Here is a 27257-nt window from a genome sequence, read left to right on the forward strand (position 1 = left end):
CGAAAATAATTTTATGGTTGGGGGTCACCACAACATGAGGAACTGTATTAAAGGGTCGTGGCATTAGGAAGGTTGAGAACCACTGGTCTAGAGAGCCGTGGAAAGGAGAATACTTTATATCAAATTCTGTACTTAGAGGAAAATTTAAAACGTACATTATTATTATTAAAGAAGAATAGCTAACATTTGTAAACTTACATACAATTATTATTAAAGAAGAATGAAAATAAAATGACTTGTTTTTCTATGGAATAAATTCTATGGAAAACAAAAGAAAGCAAAAGAAAGTCTGAATAAGCAATTAATAGAAACAGATTTGGGACTATGAGAGGCAAGTGACGTGCTCAGGGTATAAAATTCAAGAAGACAAAGTTGCTCATGTGCCCACCCTGGCGCCCTGGCACCCTGGCACCCTGGCACCCTGGCACCTCCCTCTCGGCACAGGGAGGGACTGGCACCTGCGCAACCCTGCCTCCGGGCCTGTATGACCGAGGTGCCCAGCTTGCCTCCTAGTCCTGGCCCAGACTATGAAAGCAAAAACTTCCTTTCTTAGGGAAAAAAACTACATTGTTCTGTTGTATTTCTTCCTCCTTTTTAAAATGAATTAAACTGGTAATAATCCAGATATAATGTATACTTGCTATTGTGACCTTTTAGTTTTACTACTTTTATTCCAGTCTAGAAGAGAGAGTAGAGCTAGAAGTGTTCTTACAGAAAGAACTTAATGTCCATTAACTGTGTCTTTTTAGAAAATTTTTGTAAGTGCATTGGATCCCTTAACTTATTTTATATTCCTAAATTAATGGGCCTATTTTATAGGTGGACACATGTCATTCTATGTCATTATTTAAAAATACAAGTAGTAATAGATTCCATTTGGAATTTCAGGGTAAAAGGTAGAAAACAAATGCGTGTGCTGTTCAGAGAGCAGCAGCCATGCAGTAAACGAACCCTCCTACCTACCAGGGATTCTAAGAACTTGGCATTACTCCGAGTATACTTTCTAAAAGGATGGTATTTAAGTATATTCTTAAGGAGAGTATCTCTGAGAACTGGGAGAAATATTACTGTTCTCCAAGATAGTTTCTTTTGACAGTTAACTGAGCTATTTAACCTTATAATCTATTGGTTCCCCCCCCCCCCCATTTTGTGTATTATATCTAACTTAATGCTTTCCTGTAGCTTAATCTTATTTTCCATGAAAAATGTGCGCATTTGCTTCAATTACCTCAGGAAGAATTATTAGAATTTTAGAGTTTACTTTGTGATTTTTCCATTTTTTAATGTTACACTTTCATTTACTCATTACTGAGACCATATATAACTTTGTGCTTCTCTTGCTTGAAGGTATTTCACAAAATAATTTAAATAAATGTTATATACAATCAACAAGTAAAAGCTGAAAACCCAAGACTATTATATGCAAAAGCACAAGGACCAGATGGTTTCAGAACTGAGTTTTTCTCTATTTAAAAAAATAAAAAGATCGTCACAATATTATCTAAACTATTCAAGGCCATTGGTGAAAGCTGTAGAATATCAAAGCATGAAAATGATAGCACCAAAAAAAAAAAAAAAAAAAAAGGCATGGATCAGTTTCACTTATGCAAAATTCTAAGTAAAATTTTAGCAAGTAAAGTCCAGCAATGTTATGAAAAAGTACATTGTAAGCAAGGAGGATTTATTCCAAGGATGTAAGAGTGAGTCAGTATCAGGAAATCTATCAACATAAATTATTTTATGAATAAATTAAAGAGGAAGAAAACATATATTACTAAAGCATTTCCTAAATTTCAGCAGCCACCTCTAATAAAAATAGAAGAAAAGAATAGAACAAAACCACATAAATCCAATAAAGTCTACTTGCAAAAACTAAAAAAAAAAGTATAAAGGCAACACATTAAAACTTTTAATATAACAAGAATGGAAAGTAGTGTCCACTAACAACATTCTTAGCTAACATTGTCTTAGAGCTTCTCAGACGCAGCAGGCAGAGTTGGAAAATCGTTGCAAACATCCAGGTTGGAGAGAGTGGTGGGATGGGATGGCAGCAGAGGTGGAGATATGTAGACACATTTAAGAAGAATAGGTGGAATTCACAGGATTTGGTGATTGCTCGATGGTGAGGGGCCAGAGCAAAGGAAACATTAAGGACGACCTCCCAGTGTCTGGCATCAGCCATTGGAGGGTGCTGATGACACTCACTGAGCTACAGCACGGGGAGGAGCAGGTTTGGGGGTGCAGGGAGGACATAGGGGGTTCAGTTTTGAACATTCTGAGCTTATGAGACAACAAAGGGGAGAACTTGAATGTGGGAATGGTTGGCCACAGCAGTGGGTGAGATTGCGAGACAGGGAGCTGAGTGAGCAGAGGGGTGTCAACCTGGAGGGTTGAGGAGAGGGCAGAGGGCAGAGGGCAGAGAAGAGTCTGAGAGGAGGAGGAACACCAGGCACGAGTAACTGAGGCCAGTGTTACAGTGAAGCTGAGGAGAGGAGGTCCCGTGGCCCGGGCTGAGCTGGGAAATGACTGGTGAAGTAAGGGGCCTGGAGAGTGAGTAGGGTTCAGTTAGGCTCGGGGAGGACATTATGGAGGAGGAGGAAGGGGGGGGAAGTATAAGAAAAAGCAGAGATGGGAAGGCATGAGGTGCGTTGGGGGCCAGTAGGAAGTGGAAGATTAGGTAAGCAGGTAGATGGCGACCTTGGGATTGACCTCTGTAGTCTTTCTCTTACTTGTCTCTTAAAATTTTTTTTTTTAATTTACATTTCAATTACAGTTGACGTACAATATTACATTAGTTTCAGGTGTACAGCATAGTGGTTAGACATTTATACCCCTTACGAAGTGATCACCCCAGTAAGTCCAGTACCCACCAGGCATCATGCATAGTTTACAGTGTTACTGACTATGTTCTATTCTGTGTGTTCCATCCCCATGACTTTTATAACCGCCCATTTGTACTGACTCCCTTCACCTTGTTCACCCAGTCCCACACCTCTACCCGTCTGGCGGCCTCCTGCTTGTCTCTTTATTTCCCACCCACTTGACTTTCTTTCCTCCTGGCTTTCCTCGGCGGGAGAGCAGGCATTGCACCGGGCCGCTTGGCCCCAGGTGTGCGTAAGTGCAATCAAAGCTTTTGCAATGTTTGCGGCAACATCATCAAGGTGAATGCTGAGGGTGGCAGCTTTGCGGTGGAGGAGAGGTCGCTCATTTCAGTGTTGAATAGAGGGTTTGTTTCCTCCTCTCGAGTCAGGCTCCTCCAAGAGCCCAGCTGCAGTGTAGTCGACGCCCGTTTTCTTCCTTATGCTCTCTGATAAGTAAAAGCACAAACAGACTTTTGTCTGAAAGGCTAGAAGCCGGTATTATCTTTCCTGAGTGGGCTCCTAAGCACGGGTTCTTTGGAGAGAGGTGCGTACAATCAGCGCATGAGCCGGCATTTTGCACGTGCGATGAAGAGATGTGGCTGCATTATTCAGTTTCCCTGTTTGACTTCCCCACTAAGATGTACTTCAGAAAGTGGGATGTCGATGAGCACATCTTCCCAAGAGAAAATGATCCATGCCGGGAGGAGCTGCAAATGTTCCGGTGAACCATTTGTTATGTTGTTGCTTATTGAGTTCTCTGCCCAAGATGTTAGGCTATGCTGTGTCACTTCAAGTTTTCTTATGAAAGATGAGTATTTCCTAATTATATTTTGTGTGAAACTGTATTCATAGAGATATGCATCACACTGTAGTAGAAAAATGGTGTTAACTCTGCCCTTTATGTTCTTGTTTGTTTTTTATATTGTGAAATGTGACATTCATGCCAAAAATTAGTGCATTAAGTGGATAGGTCCAGTTTAAACATGGTTACAAACATGAACACCTGTGCAACCACCACCTAGAGCAGTGGTTCTCAACCTTGGCTGCACATTAGAATCACCTGGGAATCTTTTTAAAATCCTGATTTCTGGGCCTCATCCTCCGGAAGTTCTGTTTCTTTGTTACGGGGTGAGGCCACAACATTAGTAACAAAGAAACAGAACTTCTGGAGGATGGGGCCCAGAAATCAGGATTTAAAAAAGATTCCCAGGTGATTCTAATGTGCAGCCAAGGTTGAGAACCACTGACCTAGAGTGAGAAGTACAGCCTTGCAGGCACCTGGAACTCTGGTGCGCACTTCTTCCTTCCTGAGGTTCCCACAGTGTCACTGTTGTGCTAGTGATTTTGTTCTTTTTACTTAGAATTTTACCACCTATTTATCCATCCCTAATGCTACAGTGTAGTTTTGTTTGTACCATACTATATATATAATTTTGTGTCTTTGTGCAAATGCACAAGCCTGTGAGTGCTTCTTTAAATGTTGTACCCTGAATGCCTCCTGGCCTCCCTCCAGAGTCAGTCCTGTGCATATAACTTTGGCTCATCTTTTTCACTGCTGTTTAATACAGTGGGGCCTTGACTTACGAGTGTCCCGACTAACGAGTTTTTCGAGATACGAGCCGTCTCTCGGCCAATTTTTTGCTTTGAGTTGCGAGCTAAAATTCGGGTTACGAGCCAGCTTCAGATACCCCACCGCTAGTTGGCACAGCAAACGTCACAGTGAACGCCACAACATCAGCCCAGCATCACGTGTCTCACTCTTTCACTTTATGATTTGACATACGAGTAATTTGAGTTTCGAGCTCCATCACGGAACGAATTAAACTCGTAAGTCAAGGCCCCACTGTATTCCGTTAGTAAGCATATGCCACAGTTCACTTGTGCATTGTACTAGTGGATATTGGGGCTTTTCTGGTTGTGACGATTTCATGGACAATACCATGGATGACACCAAGCCTTACATATGCTATGTTTTCTCCTATACACACAAACCGTTTCACTTAATCAAAGCATTTACAGCTTCTCTTTGGCATATCTGAATTGTCAGCTTCACTACCCTTGTGCTTTGGGGACATTATTATTAAATAAAAGAAGGGTTACAAGCACTGGGATACCTGATAGTGGAGCGATGTCTGAGACAGCTGCTAAGTGACTGATGGGTGGGGAGTGTAGACAGCATGGAGGTGCTGGACAAAGGGACGATTCACACCCCATAGGAGCAGGACAATTCGAGATTTAATCATGTTCCCCAGAACAGCTCATGATTTAGAACTCATGAATTGCTTATTTCTGGAATTTTCTATGTCATATTTTTGGACCGTGGTTGACCAAGGTTAACAGAAACTGGGAAAATGAAACCGAGGTGAGGGGATGGGGATGGGGGGTGGGTACTGTATTTCAAATCTGTTCTGGATACTTAATGGTCAAACATGCTAATTCAATGCAAACATGATTTTATTGTAAATCTAGTATTTTAGACACAATGGGAAATATTGTTCATTTTAATACCTATCCTTTCTAGACGCACACACCCTTTACCTAAAAGTGTGGTCAGATACGTTTGCAGGCAACAGCAGTGTTCAGGACACAATCCAACATGGACGCAGCTGTTTTTCCTCTCCCTTTCCCCATACCCTTTAGTTTAGTGGGTCTTCACAGGGGAAATAAAAGTGAATCATGCAAAATAACTTACACTGATTTACAGGCAGACGCGTCTTCAGGACTCTTGTGCTCACCAGCCCTGGTTTACCTGCCCCTGGCGAAGAGCATGTGACCTAGGAGCTGGGTAGAGCTGGGCCCATGCAGATGTCAGGTCAGGTGGTGAAACGTGCATCGCGTGCTCCTTCTCTCCGAATTACTTGAAACACACACCCACGTGGTTACCACACCTAGTATGTCCTTCACATGCTCTGCGATGGAATTTGCTGCTCAAACATCGTTATTTCATTTATTGGACAGTTTGAGGTTTGATACCTCTTTGAGATATTCCAAGTCTTCCATTACCTTTTTAAAAATTAATTATTATTATTATTTAATCCTCACTCAAGAATATTTTTCCATTGATTTTTAGAGAGAGTAGAAGGGAGAGGGAGAGACAGAGAGAAACACCGATGTGGCAGAGACACATTGATTGGTGCCTCCCGCATGACCCCGACAAGGGCCACGAACCTACAACTGAGGCACGTGCCCTTGACCAGAATTGAACCTGGACCCTTCAGTCCCCAGGCCGATGCTCTAGCCACTGACCCAAACCAGCTAGAGCTCCATTACTTTTTTTTTTAAAAATATGTTCTTATTTATTTATTTATTTATTTATTTTTTATTTATTTTTTTAGAGAGAGAGATAGGGTGAGGGAGAGAGGAACATCAATTGGCTGCCTCCCTCGTGACCTCCACTGGGGATCAAGCCCACAGCCTGGGCATGTGCCCTGACCAGGAATCAACCAGCGGCCCCCTGGTGCAGGGAGCAATGCTCAACCAACTGAGCCACACCCGCTGGGCTCCATTGCCTTCTGCTGTGCGCATTGTAAAACAGGAAAACTGGGACAATTGGCGATTATTTCCCTTTATTGAAGCACCAGTTATGTAATAAAGAAGTACTTTTCCAGTATGGTTCAAAAACTGATCAGAATAAACTAGCAAAGAATTATGGAAAATTTGACTTAATTGGAAAAGACATTTTAAATTAGAACAAGAGATCTAAAATAGGTTTTACATTTGTACTTATTTGCATATATTACCATTTAATCAGAGATAAAATTGGGAAATATTTGGGTACACTAACATTTGAATAAAGTTACATAATATAGTTATTAAAAGCTTAGTTTATAATAGTGAAATGTACTCTCCCTTTAAGTCTAAACTTTATGCAAGATTCTTTTATATAACTGGTTTCCAAATAAGTCAACCATACCAGATAAGGAATAAGATCATTTATTCTTTACACTGGGTCTTCATTAAAACTCATCTGTTCTTTCGCTTCATTTTTTTCGAGTTTACATCACATCTCACAAAGGTTTTCTCCTGGGTTGGATGAAGTTGTAGGTCTTCCATGCTTTCTGAGCAAAATACCATTCTGAACAGAAAACATAAAGCAAAGACAGCATTAAGTTTTAGACGGAGCTTATTGAAGTGTTTCATCTTTTGTCAAATACTCAATTGATATAACACATGCTATGTTGTTTTTTAAAAAAACTGGATTCTTATGTTTGCAAATATTTTCATAACTTCAGAGAAAAGCAAAACCCAAGTCAGTGACCTCATCCGTCAGGCTCTGCTCTGGGCTGATTTCAGATCTACAGAAACGCAAAGTCCTAGGGGCAGTCCTCCTTTGTTCTCCCTGTAACCGCTCATCAAAGATTTGAGGGTAACTACTGTTCCTTTCACCAAATCGACATCGTCCTGGCTCCTGGGCAAACACTCGCAGCTCCTTCAACTGTTCTGCTCAGACAGGCTTCCCTCCAGCCTGCCTTCTTTGGACCGGCTCCAATTTGTCAATGCTGGTCTTAAAGGTCCCTGGGCATGAGGCCACTGTCACCAGCCCCTGCCTGGCTGTCGTGTAGGCCCTGCCCCTTCCTCTCATTGGTGCAGACGCTGTCCAGCCAAAGAGGCCGTCACTAATGCATTGGGCCTCTTTTGGAGACCAGCTAGTGGCCAGTCTGCTTTGACCCTCAGCTTGGCCTGAGATGCTATGTTGTGCTACCCGCTCCAGTGGTCACTGAGAATTCTAGTTCATGGCTTTTTTTTTCTTTGAATTGCATCTGAGGTCAAGTCTTGGCTCATAAACTTTTAACATTAAAGTAGTATATAAGCTAGACAAATACTACATGGTATGGCTTATATGCAAAATCTAAAAAAAAAAAAAAATCAAATTTATAGAAAAAGTGGAGAACAGCGGTTCCCAAGGCGCTGGGAGAGGGGGATCAGGGAGCAGCTGGTATAAACTTTCAACTACAGAGTGAAGAAGGTCTGATGATCTCATGTGAAACATGGTGACTGTAGTGGGTAACACTACATGGTATCAATGAAATTTGCTAACAGAGTAAACGTCACTGTTCTCAAAACGATGAAAATGATAAATATGTGAGGTGAGAATGTGTTAATTAACTAGATGGGGCAATCCTTTCACAGTGTAATTGCACAGCGTGGGGCAAAAGACGGTTTATAGTTGTAACACACATAAATAAGGCTACAATAAACTCTGTTTTGCACAACTTTGAACCTCCTTTGCCCACCCTGTATATCAAATCACAATGATGTACTTTAAATACCTTAGCAATTTTATTTGTTAATATACTTCAATGAAGCTGAAATGAAAGTGGTACGAGTCATCTATAAATGCATTCTTGAAAAATTCAAGTAGTAAAGAATACAGTCAAATATTAAAGACCCTTTTCTCCATCACCCTTCACCAATGTCACTTCCCTCTCCTCTTCATGGTTTGGTTTCTGTCTTCCTAGGACATTTACACACATCCTGATGTTCATATGCAAACATAAGGGTTTTCTGTAGGTATTTTTCTGAAAATTTTCCTTGTCACCAAATAATGTACTTGGAGACCAGTCATATTTGTACATATAAATCTCTTTCCTTCCTTTCCACTTGCTGCGTGGATTCCATGGTACACACAGAGCCTTTTTCCTATTGATGGAGAGATATTGAGATTTTCCCAATGGTTTACTATTTTCAAATAGTGCTGCAACAAACATTTTATACACATACATCCTTTGTAGACATACTTAGTATTTCTCCAGGACAGACACTTGGAAGTAAAGTTCTGTGTCATGCCATATTCTCGGCCATATATGTTATGCATACGGAAATTTTTGATAACGTAAGCTCCATGAGACCAAGGGCGTCGTCTCCTCTGTTCACTGCTGTATATCTGGGGCCCACAGCAGTGCCTGGCATAAGGCAGGTGCTCACCACGTCAGTTGCTGAGTCAGTTGCTGCAGACGCTCTGTAATTTCACTCCCACTATGAGGAGGAGAAAGCCCATTGCTCCACACCTTTACCTTCTCTGCATGTTAGCTCCTCTAATTCCCGCCCAACTGATGGTTGGCCAGAGACACTCTCACTGCTTTTTGTTTTGAATTATATGATTATCGTGGAAGTGCAATATCTCATTACGATTAGCCTATTGCTTTTTATGTCCGGTAGGGCTAATGTTTTCTGTCCTTTCTCCTCACCCCACAACAGGCCCTCTTGTCCCTGACCTTGTGCCTGTGGGAGAGAAGAATCAGCCCCGGAGACACAGAGCAGGTGACATAATCAACTTCCCCCTCCCTCCTGCCCCGCCTTGCAGTCAGCAGAGAGATTGAGAGTATGAGGTTAAGCGTTTGCATCCTGGCTCTGGGATTTTGGTTTGTTGGAGGTAATTAAACGTTAGTAATTGTTATTAGTCTCATGAGATACATAATATAATTCCCATTTCTTATTAAAGAGCCGAGCCTCAGAGAGGTACAGTTGTTCTCAGAATTATTGTACATATTTATTCTACAGAGGTGGTAAGCAGTGAAGTCAAAATGAGAGTTTAGGCCTGACTGATGCTGGGGCCACCAGACCCTGCTCACCTAGTGCCTGGCTCCCTGCCTCTCTCTAGGAACACCTCCTGCCCCACCCCCCCAAATCCTGCTGCAGCTCGCCCCCTAGCACCAACCTGAACTTGCTTCTTAAACTTCCTAGGCCATGCAGTCCCAGGCCCTGGCTAATCCGCGTGTGGTCCATGGCCAGCAGCATCAGCAGCGCCAGGGACTTGTTAGAGAAGCAGAGTCTCATGCCTCCCCCTCAGCCCCCGCCCCCAGACCTACTGAAGCAGAACTGCATTTTAACAGGATTCCCAGATGACCCGTGTGGACATTGAGGATGGAGAAGCTCTGTGATAGAGCACATTATTACTAAAATTAACGCATCTTGTTTTCATTTATGCCAACAGCCAACACTCAGATTTTTTTTGACGTGTGGTATGTGGAGACACAGAGCAGGCGCTGAGTGCTTCCTGATGGAAAACTCTAGATCCCATAGCCCTTCCCCTCGTTCCAGCATGTGCCTCCTGCAGCCACGAAGAAGGGCTTGGCGTGCGTGTGTTAATGTCCAGCACTGCTCTCCGCTCGGTTCCACTAAGGAGAGTCAGATTAGTGGGGCCAAGAGTAACGGAGGAAGGACCTGCTGGGAACAGTGTACGGGCAACATGGGCAATGACTCCAGCAAACCTGAGTGGGAACTGGGCTTGGACAATTACTAGCAAAGTCCCCAAGCTGTGTAGCTTCTGTGAGCCCAAGGTTCCAGGTCTGCGCAGCCAACACTACCCGCTTCACAGGGTGGTTGGGAAGATTCCATGAGATGACTGCCCTGGAGCACTCAGTTCCAGGCCCGCCTGCTGTAGGAACTCCTTAAGTGCCGTTCCCTCCCCTCCCCTCTTTCCTTCTTGTATGTAAGTATGTATGTATGTATGTATGCATGCATGCATGTATGTATTGACTGATCAGAGCACAGAGAAAGGGGTGCAGAGAGATTGAGAGAGAGGGAGAGAGAGACATGGCTTTGTTGTTTCACTTACTATGCACTCATTGGTTGATTCTTGTATGTGCCCTGACCGAGAATTGAACCCACAACCTTGACATATAGGGACAATGCTCTAACCAACTGAGCTACCCGGCCGGCGCCTCCTCTTTCTTTCTTGAGAGCCGTGCAGTTCAGCACCAGCGGAGAAGGTAGCGCTGTCTTTCTGACAACCTTTCAGGCCAAGTTATGGGACTGTCCTGGGGAACAGCCACCGCCTTGGAGGGATCACTCTCTAACTGGGAGCACGTGGGAGGGGTGGCGCTCAGACAGAGCTGATGGAAAGGGCCAAAAACTCAGGCAAGAACAGCTAAGCGTAGAAGAGGAGAAGCAGTTTAATTTTCCAAATTGATCATGTGGAGAAGTCTGTTGGCAGACTGCAGAGTGTGCTCTTCGTGACAGCCAGGACCTTGTATCCCAGGAAGAGAGGCCTCAGAGTGGGGCTGTGGAGGGGCCTCAGGGCGCACACATCTGCCCTGGCCCCCCTCACCCCCTCCACCCCCAGCAGAGAAACCTGGCGTGTAGTTTAGGAGTGAGAAGCCTGCTGTTTTCTGTCCCTCCTGGGGACAAGCCAAAGAGAGAAATGAGCTTCCAACAAAGAAGTGGGAGAGGAGAGGCCAGTGTCCTGAACACGGCGGGGAAGAGACAGGAAAAGGTCTGGGAGGACAGAATTCTCCTTTCGTGGAGACCTGCAAACAAGTGTGGTTGCCATGGCAAAACGTGTTGGGCATCTCTTTGCTCTGCTGGAGTAGCAGCTGGACGACCCTTTCTTTCCTTTATTCCCCATCCCCTCCCTAACCCCTCATTGTCCCTGAGCACCTTGGGGCCAAGGGAGAAGCTAAATCACGCAGAGCAGGTTTCTTAAAGGCAACCCATGGGTCCACGTCAGAAGGTCTCAGTAACAAACGTGTGTCCTGGCTCCCTTCTCAGACCACAGTGAGTCAGAAGCTCTGTGGGAGGGGCCGGGCACGATGCATATTTAATACGCTTCCCCGTGATTCTCTGGCGCTCTGAGATTTGAAACGCACCACCACAGAGCAGGATGTTAAGATTGTGATCTGCTACGAGCATTCCTCCGAGGAAGCAACAAAAAAGAAATGTCGAATCTGGGGCCTTGCCACCCAAAGTGTGGTCCCTGGCCAAGCAACACTGACATCACCCCATGATGCATCCACAGGCTGGGATCTGAGAAGTGTTGGGCTAGCGAGGGGGTTCTCAGACTCCGGAGGCAGGCGGCTATTGAACCCAGGCCGTGGAAGAGGCTAACCCGGGGCTCGGAAGACCCAGGTGCAGATCCCGGTCCTTCCACCTGTGGCTGGACATTTCACCTTTCTCAGTGTCTATCCTCCATTATTAGGACATAATAATGCCCACCTCATAGGACAAATGCAAGTATCCTATATAATAAAAGGCTAATATGCAAATTGTCCCCTCGACCAGGAGTTCAACCGGGAGTTCAACCAGGGGGTGGGCCTGCCTGCCAACTGCCCACAGCCCCTCCCCCTGGCCAGTCCTGCCCCCGATTGGCTCCCCACACCCCGATTGGGAGTGGGCCGGCTGGCCAATTGCCCACAGCCCTCCCCCCGGGCCAGCCTAGACTGGCCCCAATCAGGGCGGGCCGGCCAGACCCCACCTGTGCATGAATTCATGCACCGGGCCTCTAGTGACATTATAAAAGTGCTTACTAGATGTCAGGTGTTGAATGAGCACTCACCTTTTCTGGGTCTCTCCTGCTTTGACTCGGATGTTCTTTAGAACGAGGCCTGAGTAGAGGGGCCCTCTGCCCCACGGGATGATGGTCTGGACTGTGTTCCAGACATTGGCCCACACGGCGCTGTTTTCCCACTTGAATTTGATTTTGAGCAGCTCACCAATATCCGAATCCAAGGTGATCAGAAAGGAATAGGTCTTGTTACTAGTAATTCCTTCGCCCCTTGAAGATACAAAGGAAACCAGACACGGTCAGTGTATTTGTAACAGCAAAGTGATGCTTAGATACATTCAGGATATGTTAGGTTTGCCTTTGCCACTTGCATGGTCATTCCTGCTGTATTTCTCAAACTATTGTTGGACAGATTATTACTAGAGGAACCAATAGGATAAAAAAGGGTTTTCTAGTGATATTGGGAAAACCATACTGTTTCCTGTGACAGCATATTATAAACGCTCGGAGAGTTCCACAGTGAAAACCTAGTTAACGTTGTTTAGCTCAGGCTTCCTAGTTTTTACGTTAACAAATTGAGAAAACTGATGGACAGTGGGGCTTTGGCAATGGCCGCTGAACACAACAGAGCCGCACCACCCTCTCCTTTCCCCAGCAAGGTTCCTTTCTCCCCGTATAAATAGAAACTCCTATTTGAACAACAAAGCACAACAGTAATAGAAAACCATTTATTAAAAGGATGCACCGGAAGATGGCGACTGGCAGGAAGGCAGGGAGGGAGAGAGTGTGAGAGCGCGAGGGAGTGATAGAGGAGTGTGTGGACGTGTGGTGTGTGTGTGTATGAGCTAGGGACAGTTAGATTCTGCAGGTCTTCTAAGGGGCTGCTAAACCGGGCAGTCTTAGGCGGCCGAGCCCCGCTCCCAGCTCGGACACTCCTGGGCAGCCAGCATGGGAACAGAGACTACGCCATCTTGAGAAACAGAGCTGCTTGAGACTAGGATCCTGGCCTCAGCACCACCCAGTCTGATCTCAGACGCAAACCAGGACCCTGCAGCCACTGGGGACAGAGACCTGTGACCACAGCTACAGAGCCACGGACACCAAGAGTCCAGAAATCCCCACGGCAGATCCGTGAGTAGCAGAGCCCACCACCCTCCCTACAGGCTCACGGGCAGCGCCATAGTAAATGATAGACCCACCCCTTGCCCGGGTCTCAGTGCTGCTACAGGGACCTTAGCCTGGAAGTGCGCAAACACCGGGAACTTGTCCCACGCTGCACAGGCTAAGGGAGCCTTGGCCTGAAGTGCGCAAACACCGGGAACTTGTCCCGCGCTGTGCAGGCTAGGGGAGCCTTGGCCTGGAAGTGAGCGAACACTGGGAACTTGTTCCTCGCAGCATGGGCCCCAGGACCCTGATTCTCTGGGCAGGAGGCAACACCAAGCACCAGTGACTTGACTGTGTTTCTTATCACCTGAACCTGGGATCCCTGGTTCCCTGTGCATTCACACTAAGAGCCAGTGACTCCAATTCTTGGTGCATGTGCACACAGGGACCCTGATTCTCAATGGAAGTCTGTGCGAAGCAACAGAGACTCTGATACGGGGTTCTTGGGGAACTCTGACTCCTGGCGCACGCTAGGGGGCTCTGATTTTCAACACACTCCAGGGGGTCTCTGTTTCAGCACGGTGCAGGCGGGGTCCCTGATTCTAAGTGTGAACACAAGGCCACATTGAGCGCTGGTAATGCTGACTCTGAGCGAGCTTGGTTCCCAACAACCTACCACAACCACACATTTTAGTGTCAGAGCTCTTCAGTGACACTAGGGTGGTGTGAAGCTCCCACTGCACACGGCCCAGTCCCACGCAACTCTATGTTTGAACCATCTGGAGATAATCAGAATGGGGAGACGACACAACCCCCAGAAGAAAGAAAATGAGGAGTCGCCAAGAAAGGGAATTACTGAAATTGAAGCGTGCAACATGACAGAAAAAGAATTCAGAGTAATGGTTGTACAATTCATTCACTGGATGGATGAGAAAATCAACAACCTATGCAAGAATCAGGAAGAAATGAAAAGTGATATAGCTACAATTAAAAACACCATGGAAGGTTTCAACAGTAGACTAAAAGAAGCAGAAGACTGTATTAGTAAGTTAGAAGATAAGGTAGAGAAACAAGCTCAATCTGAACAGCAACTGGAGAAAAAAATTAAAAAACAGGAGGAGAGCCTAAGGGAGCTTTGGGACAACATGAAACGAAGTAACATACGCATAATAGGGCTGCCAGAAGGACAAGAAGAGCAGCAAGGATTAGAAAATCTATTTGAAGAAATAATGACAGAAAACTTCCCAGATATGGGGAAGAAAAAAGTTACACAAGTACAGAGAGTCCCAAGCAAAATGAAACCCAAAAGACCCACACCAAGACACGTCATAATAACGATGGCAAATGTACACGACAAAGAGAGAATCTTAAAGGCTGCAAGAGAGAGAGACAGAGAGTTACCTACAAAGGATCCCCCATCAGATTATCAAATGATTTCTCAACAGAAACACATCAAGCTAGAAGGGAATGGAAGGAGGTATACAAAGTGTTGCAAAGCAAAGGACTGAATCCAAGAATACTCTATCCAGCAAGACTATCAATCAAAATTGAAGGGGAAATCAGGAGCTTTGCAGACAAAAAAAGGCTAAGGGAGTTTATCACTACCAAGCCAGCAATGCAAGAAATGCTAAAGGGAATGCTGTAAAAAGAAGAAATATAAAGGTAATAAAGAACACAGGCACAAAAATAGAAATGACTACAAGCAAGTACCTTTCAATAATAACTTTAAATGTAAACGGACTAAATGCTCCAATCAAAAGACATCAAGTGACTGAATGGATAAAAATAATGACCCATATATATGCTGTCTACAAGAGACCCACCTCAGAACAAGGGACTCACACAGACTGAAAGTGAAGGGATGGAAAACTATCTTTCAGGCAAATGGAAAGGAAAGAAAGCTGGGGTAGCAATACTTATATCGGACAAAATAGACCTCAAAGTGAAGGCCATAACAAGAGATAAGGAAGGCCACTTCATCATACTAAAGGGATCGATACAACAAGAGGATATAACCCTGATAAACATATATGCACCCAATGTAGGAGCACCCAAATACATAAAAAAACCTCCTGGAAAATAACAAGGGAGAGATCAACAACAACACAATCATAGTAGGGGACTTAAACACACCACTGACAACACTGGATAAATCCTTTAGAAAAAAAATCAGCAAAGAAACAGCAATCCTAAATGACTTACTAGATCAAATAGACTTAATTGACATCTTCAAAACATTTCACCCCAAAACCACAGAATATACGTTCTTCTCAAGTGCACATGGGACATTTTCAAAAATAGACCACATATTGGGTCACAAGCAAAATCTCCCCAAACTCAAGAAGATTGAAATCATACCAAGCATCTTCTCAGACTGCAATGGCATAATATCAGAAATAAACTACAATAAAAACAATCCAAAAAACTCAAACACTTGGAAGCTGAATAGCATGCTACTAAATAATGATTGAGTTACCAATGAGATCAAAGAAGAAATTAAAAACATCCTGGAAACTAATGACAATAACAGCATAACAATCCAAAATCTATGAGACACATTGAAAGCAGTCCTGAGAGAGAAGTTTATAGCACTACAGGCCTAACTCAAAAAACAAGAAAAAATGATAGTAAATCATCTAACTCTACAACTCAAAGAATTAGAAAGAGAACAACAAGAAAAGCCCAGAGTGAGCGGAAGGAAGGAGATAATAAAGATCAGAGCAGAAATAAATGACATAGAGACCAAAAAAACAATACAAAAGATCAATGAAACCTTTGAAAGGAAAAACAAGATTGATGAGCCTCTAGCCAGGCTCACCAAGAAGCAAAGAGAGAGGACTCAAATAAACAAAATCAGAAATGAATGAGGCGAAATAACAACAGACCCCACAGAAATTCAAAGAATTGTTAAAAAAATACTATGAAGAAGGAAACCAAGATGGCGGCATAGGTAAAGACCTGAAATTGCTGCCTCGCACAGCCACTTCAAAAATACAACTAAAAGACAAAATAGACATCATCCAGAACCACAGGAAGGCTGGCTGAGTGGAAATTCTACAACTAGAAGGAACGAGAAAAGCACACTGAGACTCAAAGGAGGTGTAGAAGTAAAGTCAGAGGTACGGAGGCGCACACGGAAAGGGCTGGCAACTGAGGACACGGTTGTCTTTTTGAATCAGGAGGGAGTCACAAACCCCCGACTGCTCTGAACTCCAGTTCTGGGTGAGTCTCTGGGGACCCAGACTCATACGGGGAGAAATTGGACTGTCTGACAACAGGCAGAACTCAGAACTCAAGGGCGGCTTCCTCTCAGAGGTGCTTGCAGCGATTACTGGGACACTGAGACGTGGGGCCCCTTAGGGCAGGGCTGAGGATCAGCCATAGCTGCTTGCTCTGCCCTGTTGATCCCCTGAGACCCCACCCCACCCAAGCTTCGGCAGAGGCTTTTGCATATGAATGCCCTGGCCCTTTGCAATCTAAAATTACCTAACAAACTGCAGCTGGGTCAGACAGACCCAGAACTTCCAAGAGAAGGCCCAAGGCCCCACAGCAGCTTGCATTGCTTCACAGCTAGGGCTCATCTGGGCACCTCCAAACCCCAAACAAGGAAGGGGAACCTGCAGATCTCTTCGAAGCTCCTGCTGGGTAGCCTCAGGCAGAGGCTAAATTAGCATCTCCTTAGAGATCCAAGAGCCAGTGTACCCAGTGGTCAGAGTGGGACCATCCAGATTTCAACTCCTCAGATCCATAAGGGACACACTCAGGGGGCAGACTCAGTGAACACCAAAACCCCACTGAAGAAAGTCTTGCCCCAGAAGGGTGTCTTCAGCACAGAAGTTCTCCCACTGTAGACACAGCTGATTCTCACAGCCAAGTGGCCTGGAGGTCAATTCCTCCCAGTGATACCTACAACAATCAAGGCTTAACTACAACAAGACTGTGCACAAAGCCCACAAAGGGGTGCACCACAGGTAATTGGGGAGGCTGAGCCACTGGGCCCTATAGGACACCTAGCACAGAAAGCCACTCTATCAACACAGGGAGGCAGCCAAAATGCGGAGACAAAGAAACAGATCACAAATGACAGAAATGGAGGAAAGCAAACTACTGGATATACAGTTCAAAACCACGGTTATAAGGTTTTTCAAGAATTTTCTAGAAACCGCCGATAAATTTAGTGAGACCCTCGAGGATATGAACAAGGACCAACTAGAAATTAAGCATACACTGACTGAAATAAAGAATATTATACAGAGTTCCAACAGCAGACAAGAGGATTCCAAGAATCAAGTCAAAGATTTGAAATACGAAGAAGTAAAAAACACCCAACCGGAAAAGCAAAAAGAAAAAAGAATCCAAAAACATCAAGATAGTGTAAGGAGCCTCTGGGGACAACCTCAAGCATCCCAACATTTTAATTATAGGGGTGCCAGAAGAAGAGAGAGAGCAAGATATTGAAAACCTATTTGAAGAAATAATGACAGAAAACTTCCCCTACCTGCTGAAAGAAATAGACTTACAAGTCCAGGAACTGCAGAGAACCCCAAACAAAAGGAATCCAAAGAGGACCACACCAAGACACATCATAATTAAAATGCCAAGGGCAAAAGACAAAGAGAAAATCTTAAAAGCAGCAAGAGAAAAACAGTCAGTTACCTACAAGGGAGTACCCATACGATTGTCAGCTGATTTCTCAACAGAAACTATGCAGGCCAGAAGGGAGTGGCAAGAAATATTCAAAGTGATGAATACCGAGAACCTACAACCAAGATTACTTTATCCAGCAAAGCTATCATTCAGAATTGAAGGTCAGATAAAGAGCTTCACAGATAAGAAAAAGCTAAAGGAGTTCATCACCACCAAACCAGTATTATATGAAATGCTGGGGGGTATTCTTTAAGAAGAAGAAGAAGAAGGTAAAGATAAAAATTATGAACAACAAATACATATCTATCAACAAATGAATCTAAAAATCAAGTGAATAAAAAATCTGATGAACAGAATAAACTGGTGAATATAATAGAATCAGGGGCATAGAAAGGGAGTGGACTGACAATTCTCGGGGGGGAAAGGGGTGTGGGGGGTGTGGGAAGAGACTGGACAAAAATCGTACACCTATGGATGAGGAGAGTGGTGGGGTAAGGGCAGAGGGTGGGGTGGAAACTGGGTGGAGGGGAGCTGTGGGGGAGGGGGAAAAAGAGGAACAATTGTAATAATCTGAACAATAAAGATTTATTTAAAAAAAAATAAAAAATACTATGAACAATTCTACTCTAACAAACTAGACAACCTGGAAGAAATGGACATATTCCTAGAAAAATACAATCTTCCAAAACTCAATCTGGAAGAATCTAAAAATCTCAATAGGCCAATAACTATGGAAGAAATTGAAGCAGTCATCAAAAAGCTCCCAGCAAACAAAAGCCCGGGACCCTACGGCTTCACAGGGGAGTTTTACCAAACATTCAAAGAAGAACTAAAACCTATCCTCCTCAGACTATTCCAAAAAATTCAAGAGGAAGGAACACTTTCCAGCTCATTCTATGAAGCCAGCATCACCCTAATACCAAAACCAGATAGAGACAACACAATGAAAGAGAATTATAGGCCAATATCCCTCATGAACATAGATGCCAAAATACTCAACAAAATTCTAGCAAATCGGATCCAGCAGTACATCAGAAAGATCATACACCATGACCAAGTAGGATTTATCCCGGGGATGCAAGGATGGTACAATATCCGCAAATCAATAAACGTAATACATCACATAAACAAATTGAGAGATAAAAATCACATAGTCATATTAATTGATGCAGAAAAGGCATTTGACAAAATTCAACACCCTTTCTTGATAAAAACTCTCAGCAAGATGGGAATAGAAGGATCATACCTCAACATAATAAAAGCCATATATGACAAACCCACAGCCAACATCATAATCAATGGGCAAAAACTAAAACCCTTTCCCCTAAAAACAGGAACAAGACACGGATGCCCCCTCTCACCACTCCTGTTCAACATAGTACTGGAAGTACTAGCCATTGCGATCAGACAAGAAGAAGAAATAAAAGGCATCCAAATTGGAAAAGAAGAAGTAAAACTGTCCTTATTTGCAGATGACATGATACTGTACATAGAAAACCCTAAAGACTCCATCAAAAAATTATTAGACTTAATAAATGAATTCAGCAATATAGCAGGATACAAAATTAATGCCAAGAAACCTAAGGCATTTCTTTACACCTATAGTGAACTTACAGAAAGGGAGACTAAAAAAGCAATCCCATTTACCATCGCACCAAAAAAATTAAGATACCTAGGAATAAATTTAACTAAGGAGGTAAAAGACTTATATGCAGAAAACTACAGGACACTGAAAAAAGAGATAGAGGAAGACATAAACAGATGGAAGAACATACCGTGTTCATGGATTGGTAGAATCAACATCATCAAAATGTCCATACTTCCTAAAGCAATCTATAGATTCAATGAAATCCCCATTAAATTACCAACAGCATATTTCACAGATCTAGAATGAACGTTTCAAAAATTCATCTGGAATAAAAAAAGACTTCGAATAGCTGCAGCAATCCTGAGAAAGAAGAACAAAGTAGGTGGGATCTCAATACCAGATATCAAGTTGTATTACAAAGCCACTGTTCTTAAAACAGCTTGGTACTGGCACAAGAACAGACATATAGATCAATGGAATAGAATAGAGACCCCAGAAATGGACCCGAACCAATATGCCCAATTAATATTCGACAAAGGAGGCAAGAGCATACAATGGAGTCAAGACAGTCTCTTCAATAAATGGTGTTGGGAAAATTGGACAGATACATGCAAAAAGATGAAACTAGACCACCAACTCACACCATACACAAAAATAAACTCAAAATGGATAAAGGACTTAAATGCAAGACGGGAAACCATAAAAATACTAGAGGAATCCACAGGCAGCGAAATTGCAAACATATGCCGAAGGAATTTCTTCTCTGATATTGCTCCTAGGGCAATGGAAACTAAAGAGAAAATAAACAGATGGGACTACATCAAAATAAAAAGCTTTTGCACAGCAAAGGAAGCCATCAGCAAAACAACAAGAAAGCCCACTGCATGGGAGAACATATTTGCCAATGATATCACCGATAAGGGTTTAATCTCCAACATTTACAGGGAACTCATGCAACTTAACAAAAGGAAGATAAACAATCCAATAAAAAAATGGGCAACGGACTTAAATAAACACTTTTCAAAAGAGGACATACAGAAGGCCGAAAGACATATGAAAACATGCTCAAAGTCACTAATTATATGAGAGATGCAAATCAAAACTTCAATGCGGTATCATCTCACACCTGTCAGAATGGCTATCATCAACAAATCAACAAACAACAAGTTTTGGAGAGGATGTGGAGAAAAAGGAACCCTTCTGCACTGCTGGTGGGAATGCAGACTAGTGCAGCCACTGTGGAGAACAGTATGGAGTTCCCTCAAAAAACTAAAAATGGAACTCCCATTTGACCCAGTGATTCCACTTCTAGGAATATATCCCAAGAAACCAGAAACACCAATCAGAAAGGATATATGCACCCCTATGTTCAAAGCACACAATTTACAATGGCTAAGATTTGGAAACAGCCTCAGTGCCCATCAGCAGATGAGTGGATTGAAAAACTGTGGTACATCTACACAATGGAATACTATGCTGCGGTAAAAAAGAAGGAATTATTGCCATTTGCAACAGCATGGATGGAACTGGAGAGCATTATGCTAAGTGAAATAAGCCAGTCAGAGAAAGATAATTACCATATGACCTCACTCATTTGTGGAATATAGAGAACAACATAGACTGAGGAACAGGTACATATCCAAAGACAGAGAAACAGCGATCAGAGGGAAAGTACGGGAGGGAGGGGGTAAGGGAGATCAACCAAAGGACTTGTATCCATGCATATAAGCCAAACCAATGGACACGGACAACAGGGGGATGAGAGCATGTGTGTGTGTGGGGGGGGGGGGGGGGGGGCGGGGAGGGCGGGCGGAGATGTTGGGGGTTAATGGGAAATGAGGACACATTTGTAATACCTTAACCAATAAAGAAATTAAAAAAAAAAGGATGCACCAATTTAGAGCAAGATTTAAATGCATATCCACGGGCATCATAAGTATCAGTTTCATGCCCAACATTGAGAGCACCCAGATGACCTTTCCATTCTTTAGAACAAGCCCCGCCCCCCAGGGAGAGGTCTGGGTAATGCGTGGATAACGTGGGATTTAGGGAGACAGCGGATGGAGAGTTCCCTTGCACGGCTTCTCATCTAGCTGTTCCTGCCGGATGTTACAGGGATTCTTTAGGAATGCCTCCACCCGCTACACTGGGAGAAGCCTCCGGACAGGGTCCTCTCTACCTCCAGGGCGAGCACGGGCACACGCTTCTCGAATGACTGAAGCAGTGTGAGACCAGAGATCAATCCCTGGGGGCAATTTTCAGAAGCTGAGGACCTTCCCTGAGCGAGTGAAGGGCTAGTGTCACTTCCCAAGAAGAGCCCACACTGCGAGTCGAGATGCTGAGAAAAAGCAGCTCATGGGCCTTTCCTGGCCGGTGAAGCTGGGAGCCTCTGAGGGAGGCGTGAGGCTTGTGCTGCGAGCAGGTGTGTAGCAGGACGAAGGACAGATGGGAAGGGCTGGCAGCGCAGGCGGATTGGCATGGGAAATTGGTGCCAAGTTGAATGATACCAGTTTTATTTCTGGGCTACTTGTTAGAAGTCACTGGAAAGGCAGGCACCCGGGGCCTTCCGGTGGACACCTGCTCTGGCCTCACCACTCCTCCCTGCCCCATCTGCTTCCTGCACTGAGTGCAGACGCTGGGCCCCACTGGTCTCCTCTCTGCTCAGCCCACAAGGCAGTGGGCCGGTCGCATACACAGGTAGCACCAACGTAAAGCAAACCGTGGGACTGGGAGAGGCCGGGGAGGGATGACAGGGCGTTGGGCTTGGGTGGATGTCTCCTCTGAGAGGGTGTTTGGGGCAGTCCTATGGGTGGAGAAAAGCAGGTTGTATCTGGCCTGACCCTTGAGAAGTCCAGAGTCCATCTAGTCCCTGCGAGAAAACTCAGCTTCCATCACCACAGACGGGCTGCTCCTCGTACTCACAGAGTGATGGGGATTTTCTGTATTTCGAGATCTGTTCCCAGGAGTGACATGGTAAACGTTGGTTCCACTGGCTTCTCAATTTGGTTGAGGAACTGGATCTTGAACTGATAATGATAAACTGGGAGCAGGGCAGGGGGAGGAGAGGGAGAGAGAAAGAGAATTTAATCAGAAAAAAATTAAATTTAAAATGCTGAGGGAAAAGTCTGGATGAGTAGATACCTCTTCCCCCTTCCCCCATAATTCTATTCACAGGTGATAGAATTATGAATGCCTTTTATTTTCTTTTTCTTTCTCTGTATTTCCTAAATGTCTTGAGAAGACTTCTATTGTGTTTGTAAATTAATAATAATAAGCATTATCCAACAAAAGGAGGTAGAACAGGAGTACAGTATATCTGGCATTGTCCCACCTTCTGGATGCGATTCTGTTGGACTACCCCATGTATTTGGTAGGGGTCCCCTTTCATGGATCAAAGAGTATATGCCTTTTGGGCACCGACAAAGGCAAGAGGACACACTGCCATGTTTACGTTTGCCAGTTTGATGGGGTCAATGTTGGGGTGAGGCAGAATTCTAGCTGAGACATATGCCTCAGTGACCACAGACCTATATTCCGGGGCAGTTCCTGGGAACTAGTTCTGGGGGGTTCAATGAGCACATTTTCCAATGGAAATAGATAACTTGAGTTCTAGTACTTGGTCCCAAAAGTTTTCTATCAGAGCAAATGTCCAGAATGTCCTTCTACTGGGTTGTTTGGAAGAGAAAATGTACTTTATTCTTTTTTACCTAAATGCAGTCTATATTTCATTAACAAAAAAACACATTGCTTACTAGTAGGCAGGTGTTGTTACATATTTCACATTGCATCATCTCATTAACCTGTCATAACAACTCTATGAGGTAGGTAGTGTAATTATTATCTTCATTTTATAAATCAGAAAATCAGGGCTCAGGAGGCGAAGTGACTAGCTCAAGGTCACACAGCACCATCTGTGCTCTAGCCTGGACCCATTGCCAAGGTTCCTGAGATGGCCTTGGCTTTGCCTGCATTGTTATACCAACCAGCTATGAGGCTGTTTTCAAAATTCCCCTACCTCATTCCAAACAGGCTGATGGCTGCTCAGACTTCTTTTCCTTGTTGTGCCCATATTCTATAAGTACCTGCAGCGTTTTATTTTTATTTATTTATTTAAAATATATTTTATTGATTTTTTACAGAGAGGAAGGGAGAGGGACAGAGAGTTAGAAACATCGATTAGCTGCCTCCTGCACAAGGGGATGTGCCCGAGACCAAGGTACATGCCCTTGACCGGAATTGAACCCTGGACCCTTCAGTCCCCAAGCTGACGCTCTATCCACTGAGCCAAACCGATCAGGGCCCTGCAGCGCTTTACTGGTAGCTCCAAGATTGCAAACAGGCTTAATGTGGCACGACAATTTGATTGAAAGGACTGCCTAGAGCCCTAAGTTGAAATGGGTTCTGAGACCGTGTCCAGGCTCTTGAGAAGACAAGCGTCTGTCTTGGACAAAGGATAGGGGATTTATGGCATGCTTGCTGTGTACTTGCCTTTCCTGTTGTAGATACTGACTAGTCCACTAGTCCTGACACAGTGCCTTGCACGTAGTAGGTGCTTACTTAACATTTGTGGGATGAACGACCTGATAGTTCAATTGGGAGTATCAGGATATGTAGTAACATTTAGCAAGATGGAAAATCACCTCTAGAATTCAAGGCCTGAGTTTCAAGCTTTGTTATACGAGAATTCCTACTGGGAAGCAGAGATCCTAGAGCTAGCCATGTGGCCATCCATTTCATGTACCCAGCATGTGGAAATTCATCATCCTCATGAATCATTATACTAACTCCTAAAAGGCGCATTTCCACCGGAGGTTGGTAGCCGCACACAAACCTAGCAGCTGTGGCTAATGGAGTGTTGCCAACACCCCAGCTGCAGGGTGTGCCTGTACTGCTGGGTTTCTGGGTTATTTATACAAACCTACCCTTTGGCACAAACTGACCTTCCCATTGGGCTTTGCGGTGGATTTACTCCAGCGACCTGTACATCATAGGTGCTCAAATCCTCCAGCCGAGAACAAAGTAGTCTGATACTCTCAGGACTATAGGACTGTGGGTGAGAAGTAAGATAAGGGCTGTGGGTCAAGTCCCAGGAAGGGTCCCCAAACCTTTGGGTGTTGGTGGTGAAGACAGGGACTCTGTCCTATGATCCCAGAAGCCTCTGGAGAGGTCTTACACTATTTAAGGTCTGTCTAGGGAACTCTGTTACAAGAGAATAGTGTTATTGGTTGAACTAAGGCCAGAAGGAAAGGTCTTCCCCAAGATACTGGCCATAGGCATGGGTCCAGGACGTGGGGGTGACGGGGACAGCATGAGGTGGGAGGACTGAACTCGGGGTAACGTCCTAATGAGGAGGCGGAGCATCTTCCAGAGTACCCAAGGACACCACTAGCAACCAATGTCTACCTAGTTTACTATGTATTCAGCGGAAGTCTCCTGGTGCTCAGCCCAGCGCTAAAAGCTGTCAGAGGTAAACAAGTGAGGGTGCAACTGGCAGTATGCATGACAATAATGTGGGCTGATATTTATTTTAACTGCCAAATGTTTTGCATCTATTATCCCATTTAATTCTTATATCATGATCTTTTAGAGCAGGGCTAACTGAAGCACAGAGAGGTTACAGGTAGTAAGTAGTGTAGCTGGCATGTATCTGGCTCCAGAATTAAACTAGTAACATATTTAAACCGGAGACCAATAGCTTTATGTACCCTAGGGAAAAAGTTGAAGTGTGGAAAGAAGATTTAAGTTTAAAGATGTCATAACAGAATTATCTAATTAAAAATAAACCAGAAGCACCCTAAATATTCAGGAGTAGAGGAATGACTATGGACTCTTAGTGACAATTATGGTAACTACCATTTAGCTCTTTACTGTGTCCCAGACATGGAGCTAATGATTGCACCTAAATAAATATTTCATTTCTCTCTGCAACAACTTTGTAAGATGCCTACTCCGTTCTCCCTCCAGCATCATTGTACAAACAGAGAAGCCGAAGGTAAGGAACTTGCCTGTTGTCGTGCGGGAAGAGCTGGTAAGCTGCAATTAGACGTGAGTCTGCTGATTCCAAGCTCATGTTCCCAGCCATGTGATTTACTCTTATGAGCTCATTAAAAGATACTTTTGGAATGATTTCAATGCTTACGAAAGAGGGGGTGGGGGGACCCAAACAACAACCAGGCTATTAAACTGCACATGTAACATGAGACTGACTCTAAAACAGAATGCACAGGAGAGGCAGCCACAAGACGGTTAAGAGTGCTTATCTCTGGAGAGGGTAGAGTAATTTCTCATCTCTGCTTTTTTACAAGTTCCGCATTTTCTGCAATAAGCATGTATTCTTTCAGGATCTCGTTGGAAAAAGAAAAGCTTTGAAAAGTATTAAGAAAGAAAGCAAGGGAGTTAGCAGCTGGGAGGGCTTGTGTGCCTGTGTCACCCCCGGCCTCACGGGCACCCTGTCTTATCTCCCCAAGGCCGTCTTGGTTATATTAATGTTGCGTCTCCACAGGGCACAGCACACACCAGGCATGGAAGGACTGCCTGAAGGAAAGCTGTGGTCAACACCTGCTCGGTGAAGCCACCGAGACCAAGTGGCTGCGCTCTCACCCTGGGCATCCATCCTGGGCTGTCGCTGCCGGGATCCCTCCCACCTGTCCCGGAATGTTCGCCCGAGCGGGGATGAATGTTCCCTGTCTCTGTGCTGGAGATGGGTTTTTGTCTTCCTTTGTTCTTAAATTGCCAGTTGGAGGAGATTGATTTCCATGTCTTAGACGCCATGGCTCCCTGATTCTGGGGCAGGTGCTTGTGTAAAACCCAGGTCCGCTGAGAAGACTGCAAAGGTCCCTGTAGCTCTCACATCCTCGGAACGAGGAGCATCTGTCCCTCCTCCTCATCCCACGGGGTCTCCCTGGGGTGGGAGCTTTGCAGAAAGTCAGGACCTGCCGTGTGTGTAAGCTGTAGGGGCCAAGTGAGCTCACAGAAGATGTGTGACCGCGAGGAGGGACAGAGGCGAGCGAGCGAGGGCCCCTCGTGTCCATGGGAGCCCGCTCGCCGGCAGACAGGGACTCCCCGCGTTCCCTGCGCAAGGAAAGTCACTTTTTTGGAGAAGTCTTGACATTAATATTTTTAAAAAAGAAAGGGCCTTTCATACTGAGAACTAACGTATTATTTATTCTTATTTTGAAATTTTCTATGTGTTTTTCTTGGGAAAAAAGAAAAGTCAACTTGTCTATCATCCCCACACCTCCTTCCAGAGCAATGGTGTGTTATGAAGATTAAGGGGAAAAGCGTGAGTAATTTTGTTCTCTTTATGACATGTTTAATAAGGGTTTTAAAGAGTGATGCAGGGAAAATGCTTTTGAGCCCGTGAGTGCAAGGAGGCCAGTCAACACACACACTCCTCAGGGCAGCAGGACAGACTATTTCAGGTCTGAAAGGTAAAAACCAGGAAATAGTCCAAGAACCCTGATTGAGATCATGCAAACTCCCCCTGTGGCAGGGACGCCGGCCCCTGAAGAGCCTCCTCACCAGCCCTCTGGGTTCAGACACCCTGGGCTCTCACCCCGCGTGAACCCACTGGCGCCACTTCAAACAGCTTAGAGTGGTTTCCACAGGCAGCACGGGGAGCATCAGGCTGTGAAATTGATGGAGAGAGAACATTTTTCTTCTTTTCGTTTTTGGGCTCATGGAAGACATGATTCTGAAGTGTTAGATACTGGCTCTGGGAGACAGCATGACTCCCTTTGCGAACATCAAAGCGGCCTGCTTTCCCGTGTATCGATTTTCTCCGGTGGAGATGGGAGGGGGATCTCCTGCTTTCCTGCAGCACCGAGGGCTTGCT

General features: G+C 44.5%; 1 protein-coding gene across 1 annotated transcript in view; it reads right to left on the reverse strand.

The window, feature by feature from the left end:
- Positions 1–6410: 6410 nt before the first annotated feature.
- Positions 6411–27257, reverse strand: part of LIPC (lipase C, hepatic type) — a 156108-nt gene continuing 135261 nt past the window's right edge. Inside the window, exons 8-10 of the mRNA XM_070404380.1 lie at positions 22346–22463; positions 12136–12354; positions 6411–6936 (exon numbers count right to left, since the gene is read on the reverse strand). Of these exons, the coding sequence (XP_070260481.1) occupies positions 6825–6936; positions 12136–12354; positions 22346–22463 (449 nt within the window). The 3' untranslated portion in view covers positions 6411–6824. The remainder of the gene's footprint in view (positions 6937–12135; positions 12355–22345; positions 22464–27257) is intronic.

This window comes from Myotis yumanensis, unplaced genomic scaffold (genome assembly GCF_028538775.1).
Source record: "Myotis yumanensis isolate MYYU_CA2020_CCGP unplaced genomic scaffold, mMyoYum1.0.hap1 SCAF_1, whole genome shotgun sequence".
Lineage (NCBI taxonomy): Eukaryota > Metazoa > Chordata > Mammalia > Chiroptera > Vespertilionidae > Myotis > Myotis yumanensis.